The sequence below is a fragment of the Borostomias antarcticus genome (genome assembly GCF_949987555.1).
Source record: "Borostomias antarcticus genome assembly, chromosome: 36".
NCBI classification, from domain to species: Eukaryota; Metazoa; Chordata; class Actinopteri; order Stomiiformes; family Stomiidae; genus Borostomias; species Borostomias antarcticus.
This window is the reverse complement of record NC_140269.1, coordinates 824,755-842,254: the sequence shown is the minus strand read 5'-3', so window position 1 is coordinate 842,254 and position 17,500 is coordinate 824,755. Positions and strand designations below refer to the sequence as shown.

General features: G+C 48.1%; 1 protein-coding gene across 1 annotated transcript in view; it reads right to left on the bottom strand.

Annotated features, from left to right (window-relative positions):
• The window catches only part of LOC311328004 (CUB and sushi domain-containing protein 3-like), a gene marked incomplete at its 3' end in the record, with an annotated part of 605,137 nt that overhangs the window by 361,192 nt on the left and 226,445 nt on the right, over window positions 1-17,500 (bottom strand). The window contains 1 exon segment of the mRNA XM_084461116.1: window positions 3,319-3,503. Coding sequence (XP_084317242.1) covers window positions 3,319-3,503 — 185 coding nt within the window.

Sequence of the window (17,500 nt, the reverse complement as noted above, 5' to 3'; positions counted from 1 at the left end):
ATTAATGCCCGCATTATGCCTGTTATCTTTGTTTGCATTATAGGCCTGCTAAAGCCCACAATAAAGATGATTATGATACAATTAAATGATATAATCCAGTGCATCAAGTGCAGTACTAGCGGGACTAGATCCAAAATATATCAGCCAGAAAGTCATTGTTGATCACAGAAGGGCTCTCCGTTCATAGACAACGTTAGCCACGAACGTTCACCTCTGTTCACTGAAATAGAACCAAGCAGAACCAGTAGGCCTATTATATAAAACGAGTTCTAAATTGCGGTGTTAGTGAGAAAAAGCTTACGTCATGCTTAGCCGTCCTGCTTGGCGTTCCCAGTTCACCTTCTTGATCCTAAAATAGGTCTCGAGGACCCTTCTGTCCATATGTGCCACAAAGCTTGGATGTTATGTGGCTACGACTGCGTCGGCCTCCTCCTCATCAATACGTTACAGCTCTTCCTCGCTGTGTTCCGGTTCCTATAGATGGCCACATATGTCCGATTTGATTTTGAAAGCAGTAGACTTTCTCTTCATGCATATCAGCTGGGAAATGGCCTTCTGCCGTGGTTGCAGCGGGTCCTATCTGTTTGCATCCACAGGGTGTTCCCGAGCATGGGGGCCGCCTCACTTTTTAGGTGTGGGCGGGGCATAGAAAATGCGGAACTAGAAATTGTAGTTCTGAGCAGGAAGGACCAAATCTAGGCAATTGACATAATCTGGTCAATTTGGAGATTTTTGAAAGTGTAAAAAATAGCGCCAGGGAACGTTAAGGGAAGGAAAACCATGTTATTTGTAACTTACTGCACATTTTGGAACAATACAAAAGCTGAATGCCAATCAGAGAAGTGCCCCTTTAAGGGCAAGTGTTCAGTCAGGCCGGCTTCATCAACAGCATCTACAGGACGAGTGGAAAGAGAATGTCAGTGAGCAGGAGAGTGACAGTCTCATAGAATCTGCATTAGAGAGGGAGGAGAGGAGAGGGAGAGAGGGGGAGGAGAGGAGAGAAGTAGAGGGGGAGAGGAGAGGGGGAGAGGCAGAGGAGAGGAAAGAAGGAGAGGGGGAGAGGAGAGGGGGAGAGGAGAGGAGAAGGAGAGGAGAAGGGGGAGGAGAGGAGAGGGCGAGGAGGAGAGGGGGAGAGGAGAAGGGGGAGCAGAAGGAGAGGAGGAGAGGGGGAGAGGAGAAGGGGAGGAGAAAGAGAGGAGAGGGGGAGGAGAAGGAGAGGAGAAGGGGGGAGAGAAAGAGAGGAGAGGGGGAGGAGAAGGAGAGGGGGAGAGGATAAGGGGGGAGAAGGAGAGGAGAGGGGGAGGAGTGGACAGAAGAAGAGGGGAAGAGGAGATGTGAGGTGAGGGGGAGAGGGGGAGGAGAGCAGAGGAGAAGAGGAGGTGAATGGGGCGGGGCAGATGGAGAAGAGGAGGACTATATATAGAGTTAGTTAGTTATCTACAGCTATCATGTTTTAGCTAATCTAATTCTCTTCAACGTGCCGTTCAGAAAATTAGCTCCTCTTATCTGCTGGCTTTGAACTACGGGAACAAAACCTGCAGTGTGCCCTTGGTGTCGGGTCACAGCCAGACCAGACAGGCCTGCCTCCTCAGACTCTATCACCTCATGTACCCTGGAAGAGAGGAGTGGAGGAGAGGAGTAGTGTTGTGGCGAATTGTGGAGCTAGTGTGAGAATGTTTGGTTCTCTGGGGAGAACAGGAAGGACATGATGTTCCACATTCCCAGATGAGGCCAGGATGTTCAACATCAATATTTAAGCAATTGACCACAAGAGGCAGTGGGTTACACAGGATTTTACCACAGCTACGGGGCGTTGTTAGGCCCGACGCGATAGCGGTTACTACATATATATATATTTACAAAAAACACTCAGTAGTAACATTCAATCATTTATTTACCGATCATTCTTACCATTTTAGTATTTACAAAATCTTCCGCGATAGGCTATAGTTCTGAATTAAATGGTTGCCAGGCAACATAGGCTTCTCGCCTATTTGGGTTGGCCTTTTTCACATAAGCCATAAGGCATAATTTGGGTGGTTCACGTTTATTTGAATATTTCCAGCTATGGTGCAGTTATTAAAACAGTTCTCCAGAGCACTAGTTTTTGCTGGTAGGAGTGTGGAAGTGTTGGAGTCGGACTGATGAGTGCGTTTTTGTAATAGGATACGAAAAAGGTGAGGTTGCTGCGAGTGGTTGCTACGCAAAGCATAGCCTACTGCTTGATTTTATCAATGGCCTCGTCAATGAGATTGACGTGTATTAATACTAATTGTTATGCGGTCGCAGCCGTGGGTTACAGAGTATTTCACCACGGCTGCTAGCCAATCAGAATCAAGTATCCAAACTCTCCGTTGTAGAATTCCATTCTGTTAGGTGGGCGGAGCTGGATATGTATCTTGCCATCCTGGCCGACTTATGCGTGACTTATGGGGGGACTTTGTTCTATGACTACCACCATTCGTTTCCATCAAAGCCGGAGATGTTTGTTCAGCGTTTCAACCAGCGCCTGGACTGGTCCGTGCTGGACCTAGCACTAGTTAGCAGGCACTACACTAGCCGCCCGGCCCTCTCGTGTGCTGTTTGCGGGTCTTATTCGCTGTGCCCCAGGTCTGTGCCCGCATCCGCATCTGAGTCGCAGGCATTGGCGCAGGTATTAGCATGTCCGTCTGTAACACCGTTGTGCAATAATTTTAACGAGAATATCTGTAAATTTCCTAGTTGCCGTTACATGCACTGTTGCAGTTACTGCGGGGACGGGCACCCAAAGTCTGTGTGCCCGCGGCGGGCTAATCTCGGCCAAGCTGCATAGAAACGGCCAAAAAAGGAATACAAACTTCTACGCCGATCAACGTCCCTGAGCTGGGGAAGGCGTTGTCTAAGCATCCGAACCGTTGTTTTGTCAGTTATTTACTTTCGGGACTTGTACATGGTTTTCTGGCTGGGTTAGCATGGCTACCTGATGTTTCCCATACATGTAAGAACTTGTTGTCTGCCGTTCGGGAGCCCGAGGTGGTGGACGCAATGCTGGAGAAGGAGGTCAGGAAGGGCTTCATGATTGGTCCATGCAGTTCATCGCCGTTTCCAATCGCGGGCTTCAGTCCGATCGGAGTGGCAACGCGTAAATACTCGGGGAAAAAGCAGTTGATCATCGACCTTTCTGCTCCTCACAACGACAGTGTCTTGTGTTCAGGAGCATCTTGCACCTGAAGCACTCAAAGGCAGACAGAGCTGGTGATGGTGTGGACGTTTATATATCAGGAAATAACACCATGTTCTGTCCTCTGTCCTCCATGAGCTCATACATGAGGAGCAGACCCCAGGCCGGTGGAGAGGAGCCCTTCTTCCTGACGAGAGAGGGAAAGCCCATGACGAGAGCCTGGTTCGCCGCTAGACTCTGCACCCTCTGCCTGGCGTGCAGGCTCCCACCGGACCCGTACACCACACACTCCCTCCGTATAGGAGCCGCAACCACCGCTGCTTCCGTTGCCCTGGTGTCCACCCTGAAGTCCATGGACAGATGGTCTTCATCAGCATACGAATGCTACCTAAGGCCCGGCGTCCAGGCCGTTTTGGATGCTCAAAAAGCTATGAGCGGACTGTAACCAAGTTGTGTTTAGTGTCACTGCGGATTCATGTGGTTGTGCGGATATACCACTAATTAAAATGCATGGTGTAATTGCTTGTGAAACAGCATGTTGTTGGTTAAGGGCTCCCCCTGTTGGCTAATCAGGGTCTTACAGGCTGCAACTGGGTAACATCCAAGTCAGAGCGCTCTCCGTTGACCCCTTCTGCGCATGTGTGCATCGGAGCTGCCGGTGTGTTCATTTTGGGGGGTATTGCTGCACTCTTCTGGTATTCCACTATGCATCGGCTAGTGTAAGCCGGAGAACTTCACTTGCTTAGTCTCTGTGGCTCTCCGTGGTGATTGTGGGCCGAAACATCTCCGAAGGGCCATCCAGCGGTCCCTCCGGTCACCATGGAGGCAGAGGCTCTAGGCTGTACTTCCTCGGAACTCCACGAAGCGTCGGCCCGTGGAGGCCAGGGACTATAATGTACAGCAGTCCCCCTGTGGCTCTCTTTGACGGTCTTAGTGGGCTGAGTTACCACCGATCGACTTCCCGATCGCGGCCCACTCTGATCATCATAGAGGCAGGAGGCTAAATCGATGCCGTTCCCTCTTCCAGCGCTCTGGGCCAAGCTGGCCCAGAGGGAGGGAACATCTAGATTTCGCCTCCCCCTACTATCGCACATTCCACATGCGTGGAAGGCAGGGGGCCCAACGAAAAGAGCACACCGCCTAAATTCATATGCTGTATTTGCTGCATGCAAAATAAATGGGTCAATTTTGACTAAAGTGATCTTGACTGAAGTTCTGAAACAGACAAAGTACATAAGCACCAGCCCACTTAAACATCTCGGCACAAAATTAACCAGGTGCCACTGGTGGCAGAGGATGGTAAGAAAACAGAATTAGAATTAAAAATCAGAAACCTGTTCAAAGATGAGGGCCAACACTACAGGAAAGCTCTGAGGGAAGCTCTTAATGAAGCAAAAAATAACAAACAGACTGATCTTGAGCTCGACAAAAAGGTACAAGCCAATTTACCTAAGGCCGCTGGATTCTATCCAGCATTGACAGGAGCCCTGCACTTTAATGGGAACCTTGAGACAGGGAGTAACCCGACTGACTCCTGTGCATTACACACTCCACGACAGAACCCAGATAGACCGCCCGAGCCCCCACGACAGAACCCAGATGGACCGCCTGAGCCCCAACAGCTCCCCCGCCAGGCCCAGAGAGGACTTCCCAATCTCATAAGTCCCAAGTGAGCCACTTCCCAATCTCATAAGTCCCAAGTGAGCCACTTCCCAATCTCGTAAGTCCCAAGTGAGCAACTTCCCAATCTCGTAAGTCCCAATTGAGCCAGTCTCCACTTGAATCAACAGCCAACCAACGCACTAAAATTAAAGAACCACCCCCCCCCCCCCCCCCCTTGCCACATCCTCTCTAGCGAATCGCCAGTCTCAAGAATTGGACCCAAAATATTGCAGCACGGCTAAAAAGAAATCTGACATATTAAATTGCTATGGGCAAATGGACGGCGAGGACAAGACCTTCAGAGAGAAATGAGCAGAGCTGAAATTCGAGAGTTGGAAGAATAATTAGATGAGAGACTTAAGACCATAGCTGAGGACAAGGGTGAGAAAGAGGAGACAGATAAGGCAGGTGCACCAAGGAAACACCGACAGGTGGACGCCAGTTTTAATCTTCAACTTAGACCAAACATAAGACATCCTGCTGGCATGAATCCGATTTTAATAAAGGGCACCTAGGGACATTACAAACCGTGGCAGACACTTGACCTTGAGGGGCTGATCTCTAGACTGCCTGACATCCATGAGTGGCCAATAAGTGGATTAGGAAACTGAGGGCAAAATGTTAGCCCTGGAGGGCATTGAAGCAGTATGGGCGCAGTCACTAGGGGCACCCACTATGGACAACCTGTTAAAACACAGTGGGAATGAGCGGATGACTAGCCCCATGGCTGACATGACTGAGTTCAACGCATACCGTGCAAGGCTATGGCAGACACTGCGCAGGGAATATCCTAAGAGGATAGAACCCAAGGCCCTGAACGGAGACCCCCTTCAAGAGACTGAGAACCCCGCCACGTATATTAACAAACAACTAAAAAAGTGGATACAGGAAACGGAGGAGGACATTGAAAACAGCCCAGTGCTGGTGACGTTCAGAAACGCCATTGTTGAAGCCCTACCCCTTCCAGCTCAGAGCAGACTGGAGGACGTGGTGGGCCTGACCGCAATGGCGCACAGACAATGTTGCAACCATGTGGTGCACGCGGTAGAGAAACACAGAAAAGATGAAAACAGACTGAGAGAGCAGGATAAAAACATCCAAAGGAAGCTTGCTCAGCTACAACTTGGGGATATACAGTCTAAAAACGAACCAAAAACCAAAGCGGCCTTAATGAACTCTGACGCAAGCACGCCAGTGCCACCGTCGCCCCCACCAACACCCCCGGTTGTAAATGTATATGGACAGTCAGGACCACAACGATATGGGCAGGCAGGCCCAAGATAATATGGACAATGTTGTCCCTGTAGGGGAAGTTAAAGAGGGGGCAGATCACCCTACCCCAGAGCGTGCTGGGGGTGCCCAGCCCACGCAACGTGGAGTTGGATGCCCTGCCAACCCATGGGCAGGGCCCAATCACGGTTACTAGGGATGCCCAGAGAATTCTAGGGTCAGCTTTGTCACCATGGGAGCTGATAAAGAACCTATTTTACAAGTTCAAGTGGGGGATAGGCAAATTCCAATGATGGTCGACACGGGAGCTACTTACACTTGTTTAAGTCCAGAATATGCCACCCACCTCCCCATGTCAGGTAAATTTGTCAAAACAGTAGGATTCTCAGGAATAAGAGAGTTGATTCCAACAACAGCTCCAGTGTGACTAGCGATAGAGGGGGGAGAAACAAAAATTCCAATGTTGGTATCTGACCAAACTCCGATTAACCTATTAGGACGAGATGCACTATGCAAACAGAAAATTTAAATTGGGTGTTCACCAGAAGGGGTTGATAGTTCAGGACTAGGGCTCCAAATGTACACGGAAACAGGATGTGCCAAAGTTGGTGAGGCAACATTTCTGAACCGGTGACTAAAGCGGTCGGAAAGTGGAAAGAATAGATACAAGCTCAAATCCCAAAAGCAATTAAACCACACTACCATTGCACAATGTTCTACGACCAATCGTGCAGCACAATCTTTGAGGAGAAATGGGATGAAGCCACAAAAGCCTTAAGTCAATTTGAGAGTGCAATATATTGCCTAAACGTAGAACCAAATCGCTTTATTTCACACTGGAATAACGTACCTGACTCTGCTCTAGATATCACTCGACTGGTTAATGAAAACTTTGAATCCAAAGACATTGGGCCCATGATGTGCGCGGCAACACAGGTGAATTGGGAGAAAACTGACAATCCATTGATTCTTAGGCCTCCAGGTGGGACCATGATTAATATCCTGCGTGATGTGCAGATGACAAGCGAACCACGTAGTAACAGTCCCAAAGTTTAAAACAATGCAAGAAGTATCTGAGAGCGATGAGAAAAATGTGGTGGTAGAGGACATGCTAATACAAGTCCCTTATCAGTTATGGTCAAAACTGATGTGGGGTTGGTAAAGTCCGCCAGTCCAATAAAAATAGAACTAAAACCGCATGCAGTTTTACGAAACTGCCCACAACACCCATTAGAACCAGAAGCTGAAAAAGGCATAAGCAAAACAATTGAGGGGTTGATGCAAGCAAGAGTACTGATTGAAACTAACAGCGTCTGTAACGCCCATATTTCAAGTGTTGAAAGCTGATAAGTCTAAATACCGACTGGTCCATGATCTAAGAGCTGTAAACAACGTCATAAAAGAATGGCTGGCAGATTACATTACATTACATTACATTACATTACAGTCATTTAGCAGACGCTTTTATCCAAAGCGACTCACAATAATTGCATTTAACGTAGGAAGAGCCAATGTACTACCACTTGCCAGAACTCACAAGTGCATCTTCTCTCTAAAACAAGTGACTAAGAGCATAATCTAGTGCTGAAGGCAAAGTGCAAGAATAGCAATCTAAAGTACCGTGCAATATAATATAATACAATAAGTGCTTAGGTGGGAGGATTGTTGTAGTACTTCTTGAAGAGATGTGTTTTGAGCCTGCGACGAAAGATGGGCAGCGACTCTGCTGTCCTGATGTCAGTGGGCAGATGTGCCAAATCCTCCCACACTCCTCACAAACGTGACGCCCAATGCCAAATACTTCACTGTAATTGATTTGCGTTCCGTGTCTTTCAGTATTCCTCTACGCAAAGATTCTTGCTACCTGTTTGCTTTCACATACAGAAACACAAAGCTGACTTACACACGAATCCCACAGGGATTTAAACATAGCCCACGTGTTCAAACTAATTTTGAAACAAGATGTTGAAGATGTGGCAATGAACAGCACATTAATACAGTATGTAGATGATTTACTGATCTGTTCACCAACACAAGATGACTGTCATCGAGACTCGATAAAAGTGCTCCAAAGACTGGCAGAAGGGGGACACAAAGTCTCCAAACCGAAGTGTCATTATTGCCAACCACAAGTGGAGCTGTTGCAATATCACCCTCCCAACCGGAGGGGCTGAGCAAAGCTCCTCGTCCAAAGACTGTTCAACAGATGATGACATTCTTAGGAATGACCGGATATGGTTCAGATTGGATTGAAAACTATGCTGAGAAAACTGCAGCACTTAGGGGAATAATAAAAGAGGCCGGAAATGAGGCACTTAAAGCTCCGCTAAAATGGACAAGCGAAGCTGCAGCAGCTTTTGAAACAATTAAACAAGACATGCAGAGAGCACCCACCCTAGCTACACCAAACTACGACAAACCATTCTTGATGTACAGTATGTCTAATCGACAGAACATGTACGCCTCAGAAACGTGTAGTGGACGCCAAAAGCAACCGATAGCATATTATAGCACTAAACTAGACAATGTGGTCCAAGGAAGGCCACCATGCTACCAAGGGTTAGCAGCAGTACAATATGCATTCAAAAAGGCATCCACCATAACTATGGGGTACCCAGTCATCAACACACACCACAAAATAACTGAGCTGAAAAACCAAGGGAAGTGTGTGGTGACTCAAGCTAGGTGTTTGCAATACACACCACTCCTAACATACCCACATGTAGCCATAAAAAGGTGTGCCGTCACGAACCCAGACAATGTTATTCCACTTGAGTTTGAGGGAGAACCACCCGAATGCATTGCAGAAACAATGAAGTATACAAGACTAAGGCCAGACCTAGAGTCAACTCCACTCATACATGCAGATGTCATATTTTGTGGATGGCTCATGTTACAGAGACCATTTAGGGAATCATGCAGTCTTTGCAGTAGTGAAGCAAGAGACAGACACGTTTGTGGTGGAGAAAGCTGAGAGCTGTAACCAGCCATGCCCAGCACACTTAGCTGAGCTAAAAGCACTAACCGAAAGTGTGTAAACTAGCACAAGGTAAGATAGTTAATGTTTACACTGACAGCGCCTACGCACACGGCATGTGCCACCTCTTTGGGGCTTTGTGGAAGCAAAGAGGGTTCAAGAAAACATATCGGAGCCTGATACAACACAATAAACAAATAAATGACTTGATGACAGCCATGATGCTTGAGGAGAGGAGAGGAGGAGAGAGGAGAGGAGATGAGGAGAGAGGAGGTGAGAGGAGGAGAGGAGGGGCTGGGAGGGGAGGATGAGAGAGGAGGGGAGGAGAGAAGAGGAGGAGAGAGGAGAAGAGGAGAGAGGAGGAGAGGAGGGAACGGGAGGGGAGGAGAGGAGGGGAGAGAAGAGGAGGAGAGAGGGGGGAGGAGAGGAGGAAAGAGGAGAGGAGGAGAGAGGATAGGAGGAGAGAGGAGGAGAGGAGAATAGAGGAGAAGAAACGAGGAGGGGAGGAGGGGAAGAGGAGAGGAGGGGATAGGAGAGGAGAAGAGAGGAGGGGAGAGGAGAAGAGAGGACAGGAGGTGAAGGGAGCAGAGGAGAGGAGGAGAGGATCTGATAAAGAGAGCTATCGTGATATATGATGTGTATAGCAGCAGAGAGCACATCCATAAACATCCCTACATACAGGCTCAAAATCGGACCCTGACTCTGACCTGGGGTCAGGTAGCAGAGAGGCTGATGGCTGATCTGGGGTCAGCTTAGTCTAGAGGCTCATCTCAGGTCATCAGGTAGCAGAGAGGTTGAGGACAGTTGATCTAGGGTCAGGTTCGAGAGGCTGAGCATGAATGATGGACACTGCCTAGGGATTAAATTGTCACAACTATGACACCTGTCACACACAGCTCAGCTGTGGAGTACCATACACACACACACACACACACACACACACACACACACACACACACACACACACACACACACACACACACACAATCCCCAGGTGACAGCTATTTTGAAGGTGTTACTAGCCAGCGATGATGCTCTGCAATGTCTCTCTCTCTCTCTCTCTCTGCCTAGTGTATATATCTCTCTCTGCCTAGTATGGATATTTCTCTACCTAGTGTAGATATATCTCTGCCTAGTGTGGATATGTCTGCCTAGTGTGGATATCTCTCTGCCTAGTGTAGATATATCTTAGCCTAGTGTAGATATATCTCTGCCTAGTGTAGTTGTCTCTCTGCCTAGTGTAGATACTTCTCTGCCTAGTGTATCTCTCTCTGCCAAGTGTAGATATCTCTATGCCTAGTGTAGATATTTCTCTGCCTAGTGTAGATCTCTGTCTCCCTCTCTAACAGACAGCTCTCTCTTGGCCAGAGACAACACAACAGATACATACAGTAAACATGAGCAGGGAAGGTGTTCAGCAGGGCGGAGGGAAGTGAGCCACTTACCATACTGAGAGAAGCCTGCGCTAAATGCCCACAATATCTGTGCGCTACTGGTTGTAGGAGTGTGTGTATGAAGTCAAATGATTTAATCAGTATTGATCTGGGGGAGTGGGGAGCAGGCCGACTCTGGTACGGAGTACAGCCACTTTAATTATTTATATGAGTTACATTCTGGCTGCCAGGGAGTCATGAATCCTCTGGATTATTTTTCAATCTCCAACACAAACACAACTAGAGACAGATCACGCACGCACGCACACACGCACCACGCACGCACACACAGCCGGTCGTGCTCCAGGCTGCTGCTGGATGGTGCTGTTGGTTTATGTACAACAGTCCAGATGTGTCTCTAATTCCACCTCTCCTCTCTCTCTGGTGGCAGCCCTCCTGCTCCATCCCTGCTTTCTCCATCCCTCCTCCTCCATCCCTGCTCTCTCCATCCCTCCTCCTCCATCCCTGCTCTCTCCATCCCTCCTCCTCCATCCCTGCTCTCTCCATCTCTCCATCCCTCCTCCTCCATCCCTGCTCTCTCCATCTCTCCATCCCTCCATCCCTCCTCCTCCATCCCTGCTCTCTCCATCCCTCCTCCTCCATCCCTGCTCTCTCCATCCCTCCTCCTCCATCCCGGCTCTCTCCATCTCTCCATCCCTCCATCCCTGCTCTCTCCATCCCTCCATCCCTGCCCTCTCCATCCCTCCTCCTCCATCCCTGCTCTCTCCATCTCTCCATCCCTCCTCCTCCATCCCTGCTCTCTCCATCTCTCCATCCCTCCTCCTCCATCCCTCCTCCTCCATCCCTGCTCTCTCCATCCCTCTATCCTTCCTCCTCCATCCCTGCTCTCTCCATCCCTCCTCCTCCATCCCTCCTCCTCCATCCCTGCTCTCTCCATCCCTCCTCCTCCATCCCGGCTCTCTCCATCTCTCCATCCCTCCATCCCTCCTCCATCCCTGCTCTCTCCATCCCTCCATCCCTGCCCTCTCCATCCCTCCTCCTCCATCCCTGCTCTCTCCATCTCTCCATCCCTCCTCCTCCATCCCTGCTCTCTCCATCTCTCCATCCCTCCTCCTCCATCCCTCCTCCTCCATCCCTGCTCTCTCCATCCCTCTATCCTTCCTCCTCCATCCCTGCTCTCTCCATCCCTGCTCTCTCCATCCCTCCTCCTCCATCCCTGCTCTCTCCATCCCTCCTCCTCCATCCCTGCTCTCTCCATCCCTCCTCCTCCATCCCTGCTCTCTCCATCCCTCCTCCTCCATCCCTGCTCTCTCCATCCCTCCTCCTCCATCCCTGCTCTCTCCATCCCTCCTCCTCCATCCCTCCTCCTCCATCCCTGCTCTCTCCATCCCTCCATCCCTCCTCCTCCATCCCTCCAGGCCTGTAGCCAACCTTGTGGAAGGGGGGATTCTTTTTTTTCCCCAAAAAAGTTGACCTTATCGCAGTTTTCCTGCTCATTTTTACTTTATTTTGAGCTTCAAATTCTTCATTTCCTGCATTGGTTATGCACCAATTTGTACTGGATTAGCTGATCTGCTGCTATTTTAACTCGGAGCTGTTTTGATGAACCGGAAATATCCTTCCACTCAACAGTGCCAAATATTGTGAAATTGCTTACCAAAATCATAACCCCCCCCCCCACACACACACACACACACACACACACACACACAGTTCACAAGTTTAAAGACCAAACCAACCAGACCAACAACAGAATACATTTGAGGAACTTTACTTTTTTGATATCTCTGTCAATGCCTCTCCTCCCGTTGCTGTCCATGTCTCCGTCTGTCTCTCCTCTCCTCCCTCAATTTCACTCCTCCCCTCCTTGTATTCTCTGCTGATGTCTCATTTCCTTTCATCATCATCTCCTCTTGTCTCTCTTCTACTCTCTATCAATGCCTCTCCTCTTGTTGCTGTCTTTGTCTTGACATTTATGGAATGAGAACACTGATCGGTTCTAAGCCTCTTGGGTGCATTTTGGAGTCCATGTGGACAGCTTCATCCAGGTCCACTGCCATGTCATTGTGTGTGGATGAGGGCCAGGGATGACAAGCGGTTCTCTCCCATGCCGCTACGCATGAACGTGTTCAGTCCCCGGAGAGTGCTGGCTGACCATTCACATTCACAGGAGGTGAATGGCAGAGTACAAGCTATTTTCAGAAGCTTGAAGACGTTTGGGTAGATCAGCTCATCACATTCTTTAATTGCCTCTGCACATGAAGTTGACCTTTGTTCTGATGACTTGTTTTGCCACTTCAGTTTCAGTTCCCGGTCAATCAGCTCTGGTGAAGGTTAATCATTACTTTTGGTGACATCGCAAATGAGGGCTTGGTCACCCTCCTAAATGAATGAATGAATGAATGCATGCATGCATGCATGCATGCATGCATGCATGAATGAATGAATGAATGAATGAATGAATGAATGAATGAATGAAAAAGGCATCTTGGTAAAGCTGGACTGCAGCAGAAATGTTCACTGTCACATCTGAGTTGCACTGTATAGATGGCATTAGGCCCAGGTGCCTCAATGCTGCTACAGATAGTGGACTAAATCTGGATTCAAACTCGATTACATGTTGCGAAGATACTAATCCTTCACAGTTTCAGCAGGTACATTTTCCCTGTGTGTCTGCCTTCCAGTAGCCCGCGGTTCACTAGGCGGCACATTGACCTGAGCAGCCATCTTGGACTGCTTGCTCGTAGATCTGGTTGAAGTCATTCTCAACTGTCTCACGTAGCTCCTTGTAGATAAGTCTTCACCTTATTTACCATGCTTAATGCATTGACGATGTCAATCGAGGTGCTTTGCCTCACTGTGACACCTGCAAGGTGTGATACAACTTCATAGACCGTGAGGAAGGTCCGGATGAAACCGACGTTTTGGAGCTTTTGGAGTTTTGGACTATAGGCCTCTGCTTTGTACTTGCCCCCCCCCATCCTGTGGTGACATCTTGGCTGTACTGTTCTGTATGGAGACCAAATGACTTCTACAGCCTTAACAATGAAGAAGAAGGCACTATAAAAGTGTCTGTAGCATCGTGTCTTTCTGCCCATCTTGTGCGACAAACAGTATCAATTCCTCTTTCCGGTAGAGTGAGCATCCTTATTTACAACCTCCCTGAGTAGCTCTTCCCTCTTCGGCTGTAGGTGAAGAATATTACGATAGACTTCATCTCGTCAGTCATGTTGCGCACATCTGCAAGAGTACAGGAGCGTTCAATAATAAGGTTGAGGCAATGTCCGTTGCAGTGCATGCACACGGCCATAAGTGCATCCTTCTTTATCAGAGCCCGGACACCCACATTTCCGCTGTTCATGGTTGCTGGCACCGTCGTACCCCTGGCCTCAGCAATCACCAATCTCTATGCTTAGGTGACTCAGCACATCCTTGATCGCAGTTGCAATGTGGCGGCCTGTGATTCGTGGCAGAGAACAAATCTCCAGCAATTCCTCCCTGATATTTAAGTCTGTGTCCACAAGTCGTACACACATTGGCATCAGCTCTCCATTACGGGATGTCACCTCATCAGCTATGACTGTGTAGATATGTGCATGTCTGACCTCTTCCACAATCTCGGCCTGAATCATTTGCTTTCCTATCACATCAATCATGTCATTTTGGGTTTGGGGCGACAGATACGTAGCATTTCTGAGCTTTGGCTTTCCCATGTGCTGCTTCAGCTTCTCATTATGGTTTGCAAGGAGTTTCATCAGGGCCAAGAAGTTCCCAGGACTGCCAGTAGACTGCGGCTTCTCAACTCAACATCTAAGTGCAATGCACTGGCGTCCACAGTAAAGTGCACTCTCTGCTACACACTTGAGTATGTGCCTGCTTACTTTGATGTTGGCTTCCTTCATACTGTCCATGAGGGCTGAGATTTGGGTCTCGGGTTTTTCAACTGACTGGAGAAACAATTTCACATTTTCTATTTTGGATTAGTTTAGAATTATTGGGAATCATTATTTAAAAGGCTTATTAAAAAAACAAAAGAAAAAACAGACTTCAATTATTTGGCCGTGAGGGAGGGTGCACCCCCCGCCTATGGGCCTGAACCCTCCTCCCTTCACCCTCCTCCCTAGATCCATCCACCCCTCCTCCTCCAGCTCTCCTCCTCCATCTCTGTTCCTCATCCCTCCATCTTTCATCCCTCCTCCCTCCATCATTCCCACTCTCCTCCCTCCATCTTTCCTGAGAGCGGGAGGGGGAGAGGAGATTGATGGGAGTATAGTCCTGGCTGTGGCAGCCTCTAGGGCTTCATATGGAATATGGTGATGAGGCTCTTATTCCACCGCCGTGCACGAGACAGGAGTGTGTGTGTGTGAATGTGTGTGTGTGTGTGTTGTAGTATGTGTGTGCGCGTGTGTGAATGTGTGTGTGTGTGTGTTGTAGTGCGTGTGTACATGTGTGTGTGTGTGTGTGGGTGGGTGTTGTAGTGTGTGTGTGTGTGTGTGTGTGTGTGTGTGTGTGTGTGTGTGTGCGTGTGTGTGTTGGGGGGGTTGTGTCGTGTGTGTGGTGTGTGTATGTGTGTTGTGATGTGTGTGTGTGGGGGGGAGGTGAGAGAGAACGAGAAGAGAGAAAGAGAGAGATGGAGAGAGAGAGAGAGAGAGTTTATAATGAGACAGAAAAGCCTCAAACGCTGAATTGATGGGAAATTATATGAGGTGTGTGTGTGTGTGTGTGTGTGTGTGCACTCGCACGCTCATGCATGTGTGTGTGTGTGCAAGCGAGTGTGTGTCCTTGCATGTGTGTGTGTGTGCGCACGCGCGCTCATGCATGTGTGTGTGTGTGTGTGCAAGTGAGTGTGTGTCCTTGCATGTGTGTGTGTGTGTGTGTGTGCCGAGCATTTTAACTCAAAGCCACCTGGTGTTTGAACAGTATGGTTGTTAACCAGCAGCAGCAGGGTGACATTTATCCTGTTTTGGATGAACAGTCACACTAGCGAACAGTCCTGCACAAACCACATGGCCCGTGTCACTGATGTGGTGACTGGTTCAGAGCATCACCCCAGGGTTCGGGTGGTGGTCAGGGTTAGGTGGGCGCTACACATTGGCTGTGGATGAGTTTGGCGGGTGCGTATCCAAGGTGAAGGAGCAGTTGTCTGGAGCAGGAAGCCAGCCCTCTTCTCATTTCGTGAAAACCTTTGTGGGATGATGAAACTGGACGGCAATTATTTTATCACGGATAGCCTGTGAACACGCCGGCTCTCTGGGACTCGCTGATTAACGTTTTAACCCTCTGAGGAGTAACTGTCAAAACGGGTGTGATTTCGCTAGAGTGGGTCCTCAGGAGTACCGTCAAACGGGTGTGGCAACTAGTTTAAATGTCACAGCTTAGACATTTACACTGTAGGAATCCTGGGAACCAGATTAACATTCAGTACACATATCAGAGATCTGTGTAGCCTAGAAACTGAGGAGTAGTGACAAGATAGAAAACGGGTATAAATTTGAAATTACCAACTGCCGCTAGAGTGGAGCACTGAACATTCCACCATTCAAGTGAATGAGGAGTGTGGTTGTCAAACATCACTGAATATTTTAAAAAACGATGAAGATATGAGTGAGAGCATGAACAGCAGCACAATTTTGGCGTATTAGTATTTATTTCAATGGGACAAAAACTATGCATGAAGGTCACTCCTGGGGGATCGTAGCCTCTTCACGAATTTGATCCTCAAAGGGTTGCTCTTTGTTGTTGTTTGTTCCTGGGCTGAGGCTGTTTTAATTAAATGCTGTTTGGTGGTCTTCCAAGGCTGAGGTAGTTTTAATGTTGCTGTGTTTGGTGGTCTTCCAAGTCTGAGGTAGTTTTAATGTTGCTGTGTTTGGTGGTCTTCCAAGGCTGAGGTAGTTTTAATGTTGTTGTGTTTGGTGGTCTACCAAGTCTGAGGTAGTTTTAATGTTGCTGTGTTTGGTAGTCTTCCAAGGCTGAGGTAGTTTTAATGTTGCTCTGTTTGGTAGTCTTCCAAGGCTGAGGTAGTTTTAATGTTGCTCTGTTTGGTGGTCTTCCAAGTCTGAGGTAGTTGTAATGTTGCTCTGTTTGGTGGTCTTCCAAGTCTGAGGTAGTTTTAATGTTGTTGTGTTTGGTGGTCTTCCAAGTCTGAGGTAGTTGTAATGTTGCTCTGTTTGGTGGTCTTCCAAGTCTGAGGTAGTTTTAATGTTGTTGTGTTTGGTGGTCTTCCAAGGCTGAGGTAGTGTTAATGCTGCTGTGTTCGGTGGTCTTCCAAGTCTGAGGTAGTTTTAATGTTGTTGTTTGGTGGTCTTCCAAGTCTGAGGTAGTTTTAATGTTGCTGTGTTTAGTGGTCTTCCAAGTCTGAGGTAGTTTTAATGTTGCTGTGTTTGGTGGTCTTCCAAGTCTGAGGTAGTTTTAATGTTGTTGTGTTTGGTGGTCTACCAAGTCTGAGGTAGTTTTAATGTTGCTGTGTTTGGTGGTCTTCCAAGGCTGAGGTAGTTTAAATGTTGTTGTGTTTGGTGGTCTTCCAAGTCTGAGGTAGTTTTAATGTTGTTGTGTTTGGTGGTCTTCCAAGTCTGAGGTAGTTTTAATGCTTCTGTGTTTGGTGGTCTTCCAAGTCTGAGGTAGTTTTAATGTTGCTCTGTTTGGTGGTCTTTTAAGTCTGAGGTAGTTTTAATGTTGCTCTGTTTGGTGGTCTTTTAAGTCTGAGGTAGTTTTAATGCTTCTGTGTTTGGTGGTCTTCCAAGTCTGAGGTAGTTTTAATGTTGCTCTGTTTGGTGGTCTTTTAAGCCTGAGGTAGTTTTAATGCTGCTGTGTTTGGTGGTCTTCCAAGTCTGAGGTAGTTTTAATGTTGCTGTTTGGTGGTCTTCCAAGTCTGAGGTAGTTTTAATGTTGTTGTGTTTGGTGGTCTTCCAAGTCTGAGGTAGTTTTAATGTTGCTGTGTTTGGTGGTCTTCCAAGTCTGAGGTAGTTTTAATGTTGTTGTGTTTGGTGGTCTTCCAAGTCTGAGGTAGTTTTAATGTTGTTGTGTTTGGTGGTCTTCCAAGTCTGAGGTAGTTTTAATGTTGCTGTGTTTGGTGGTCTT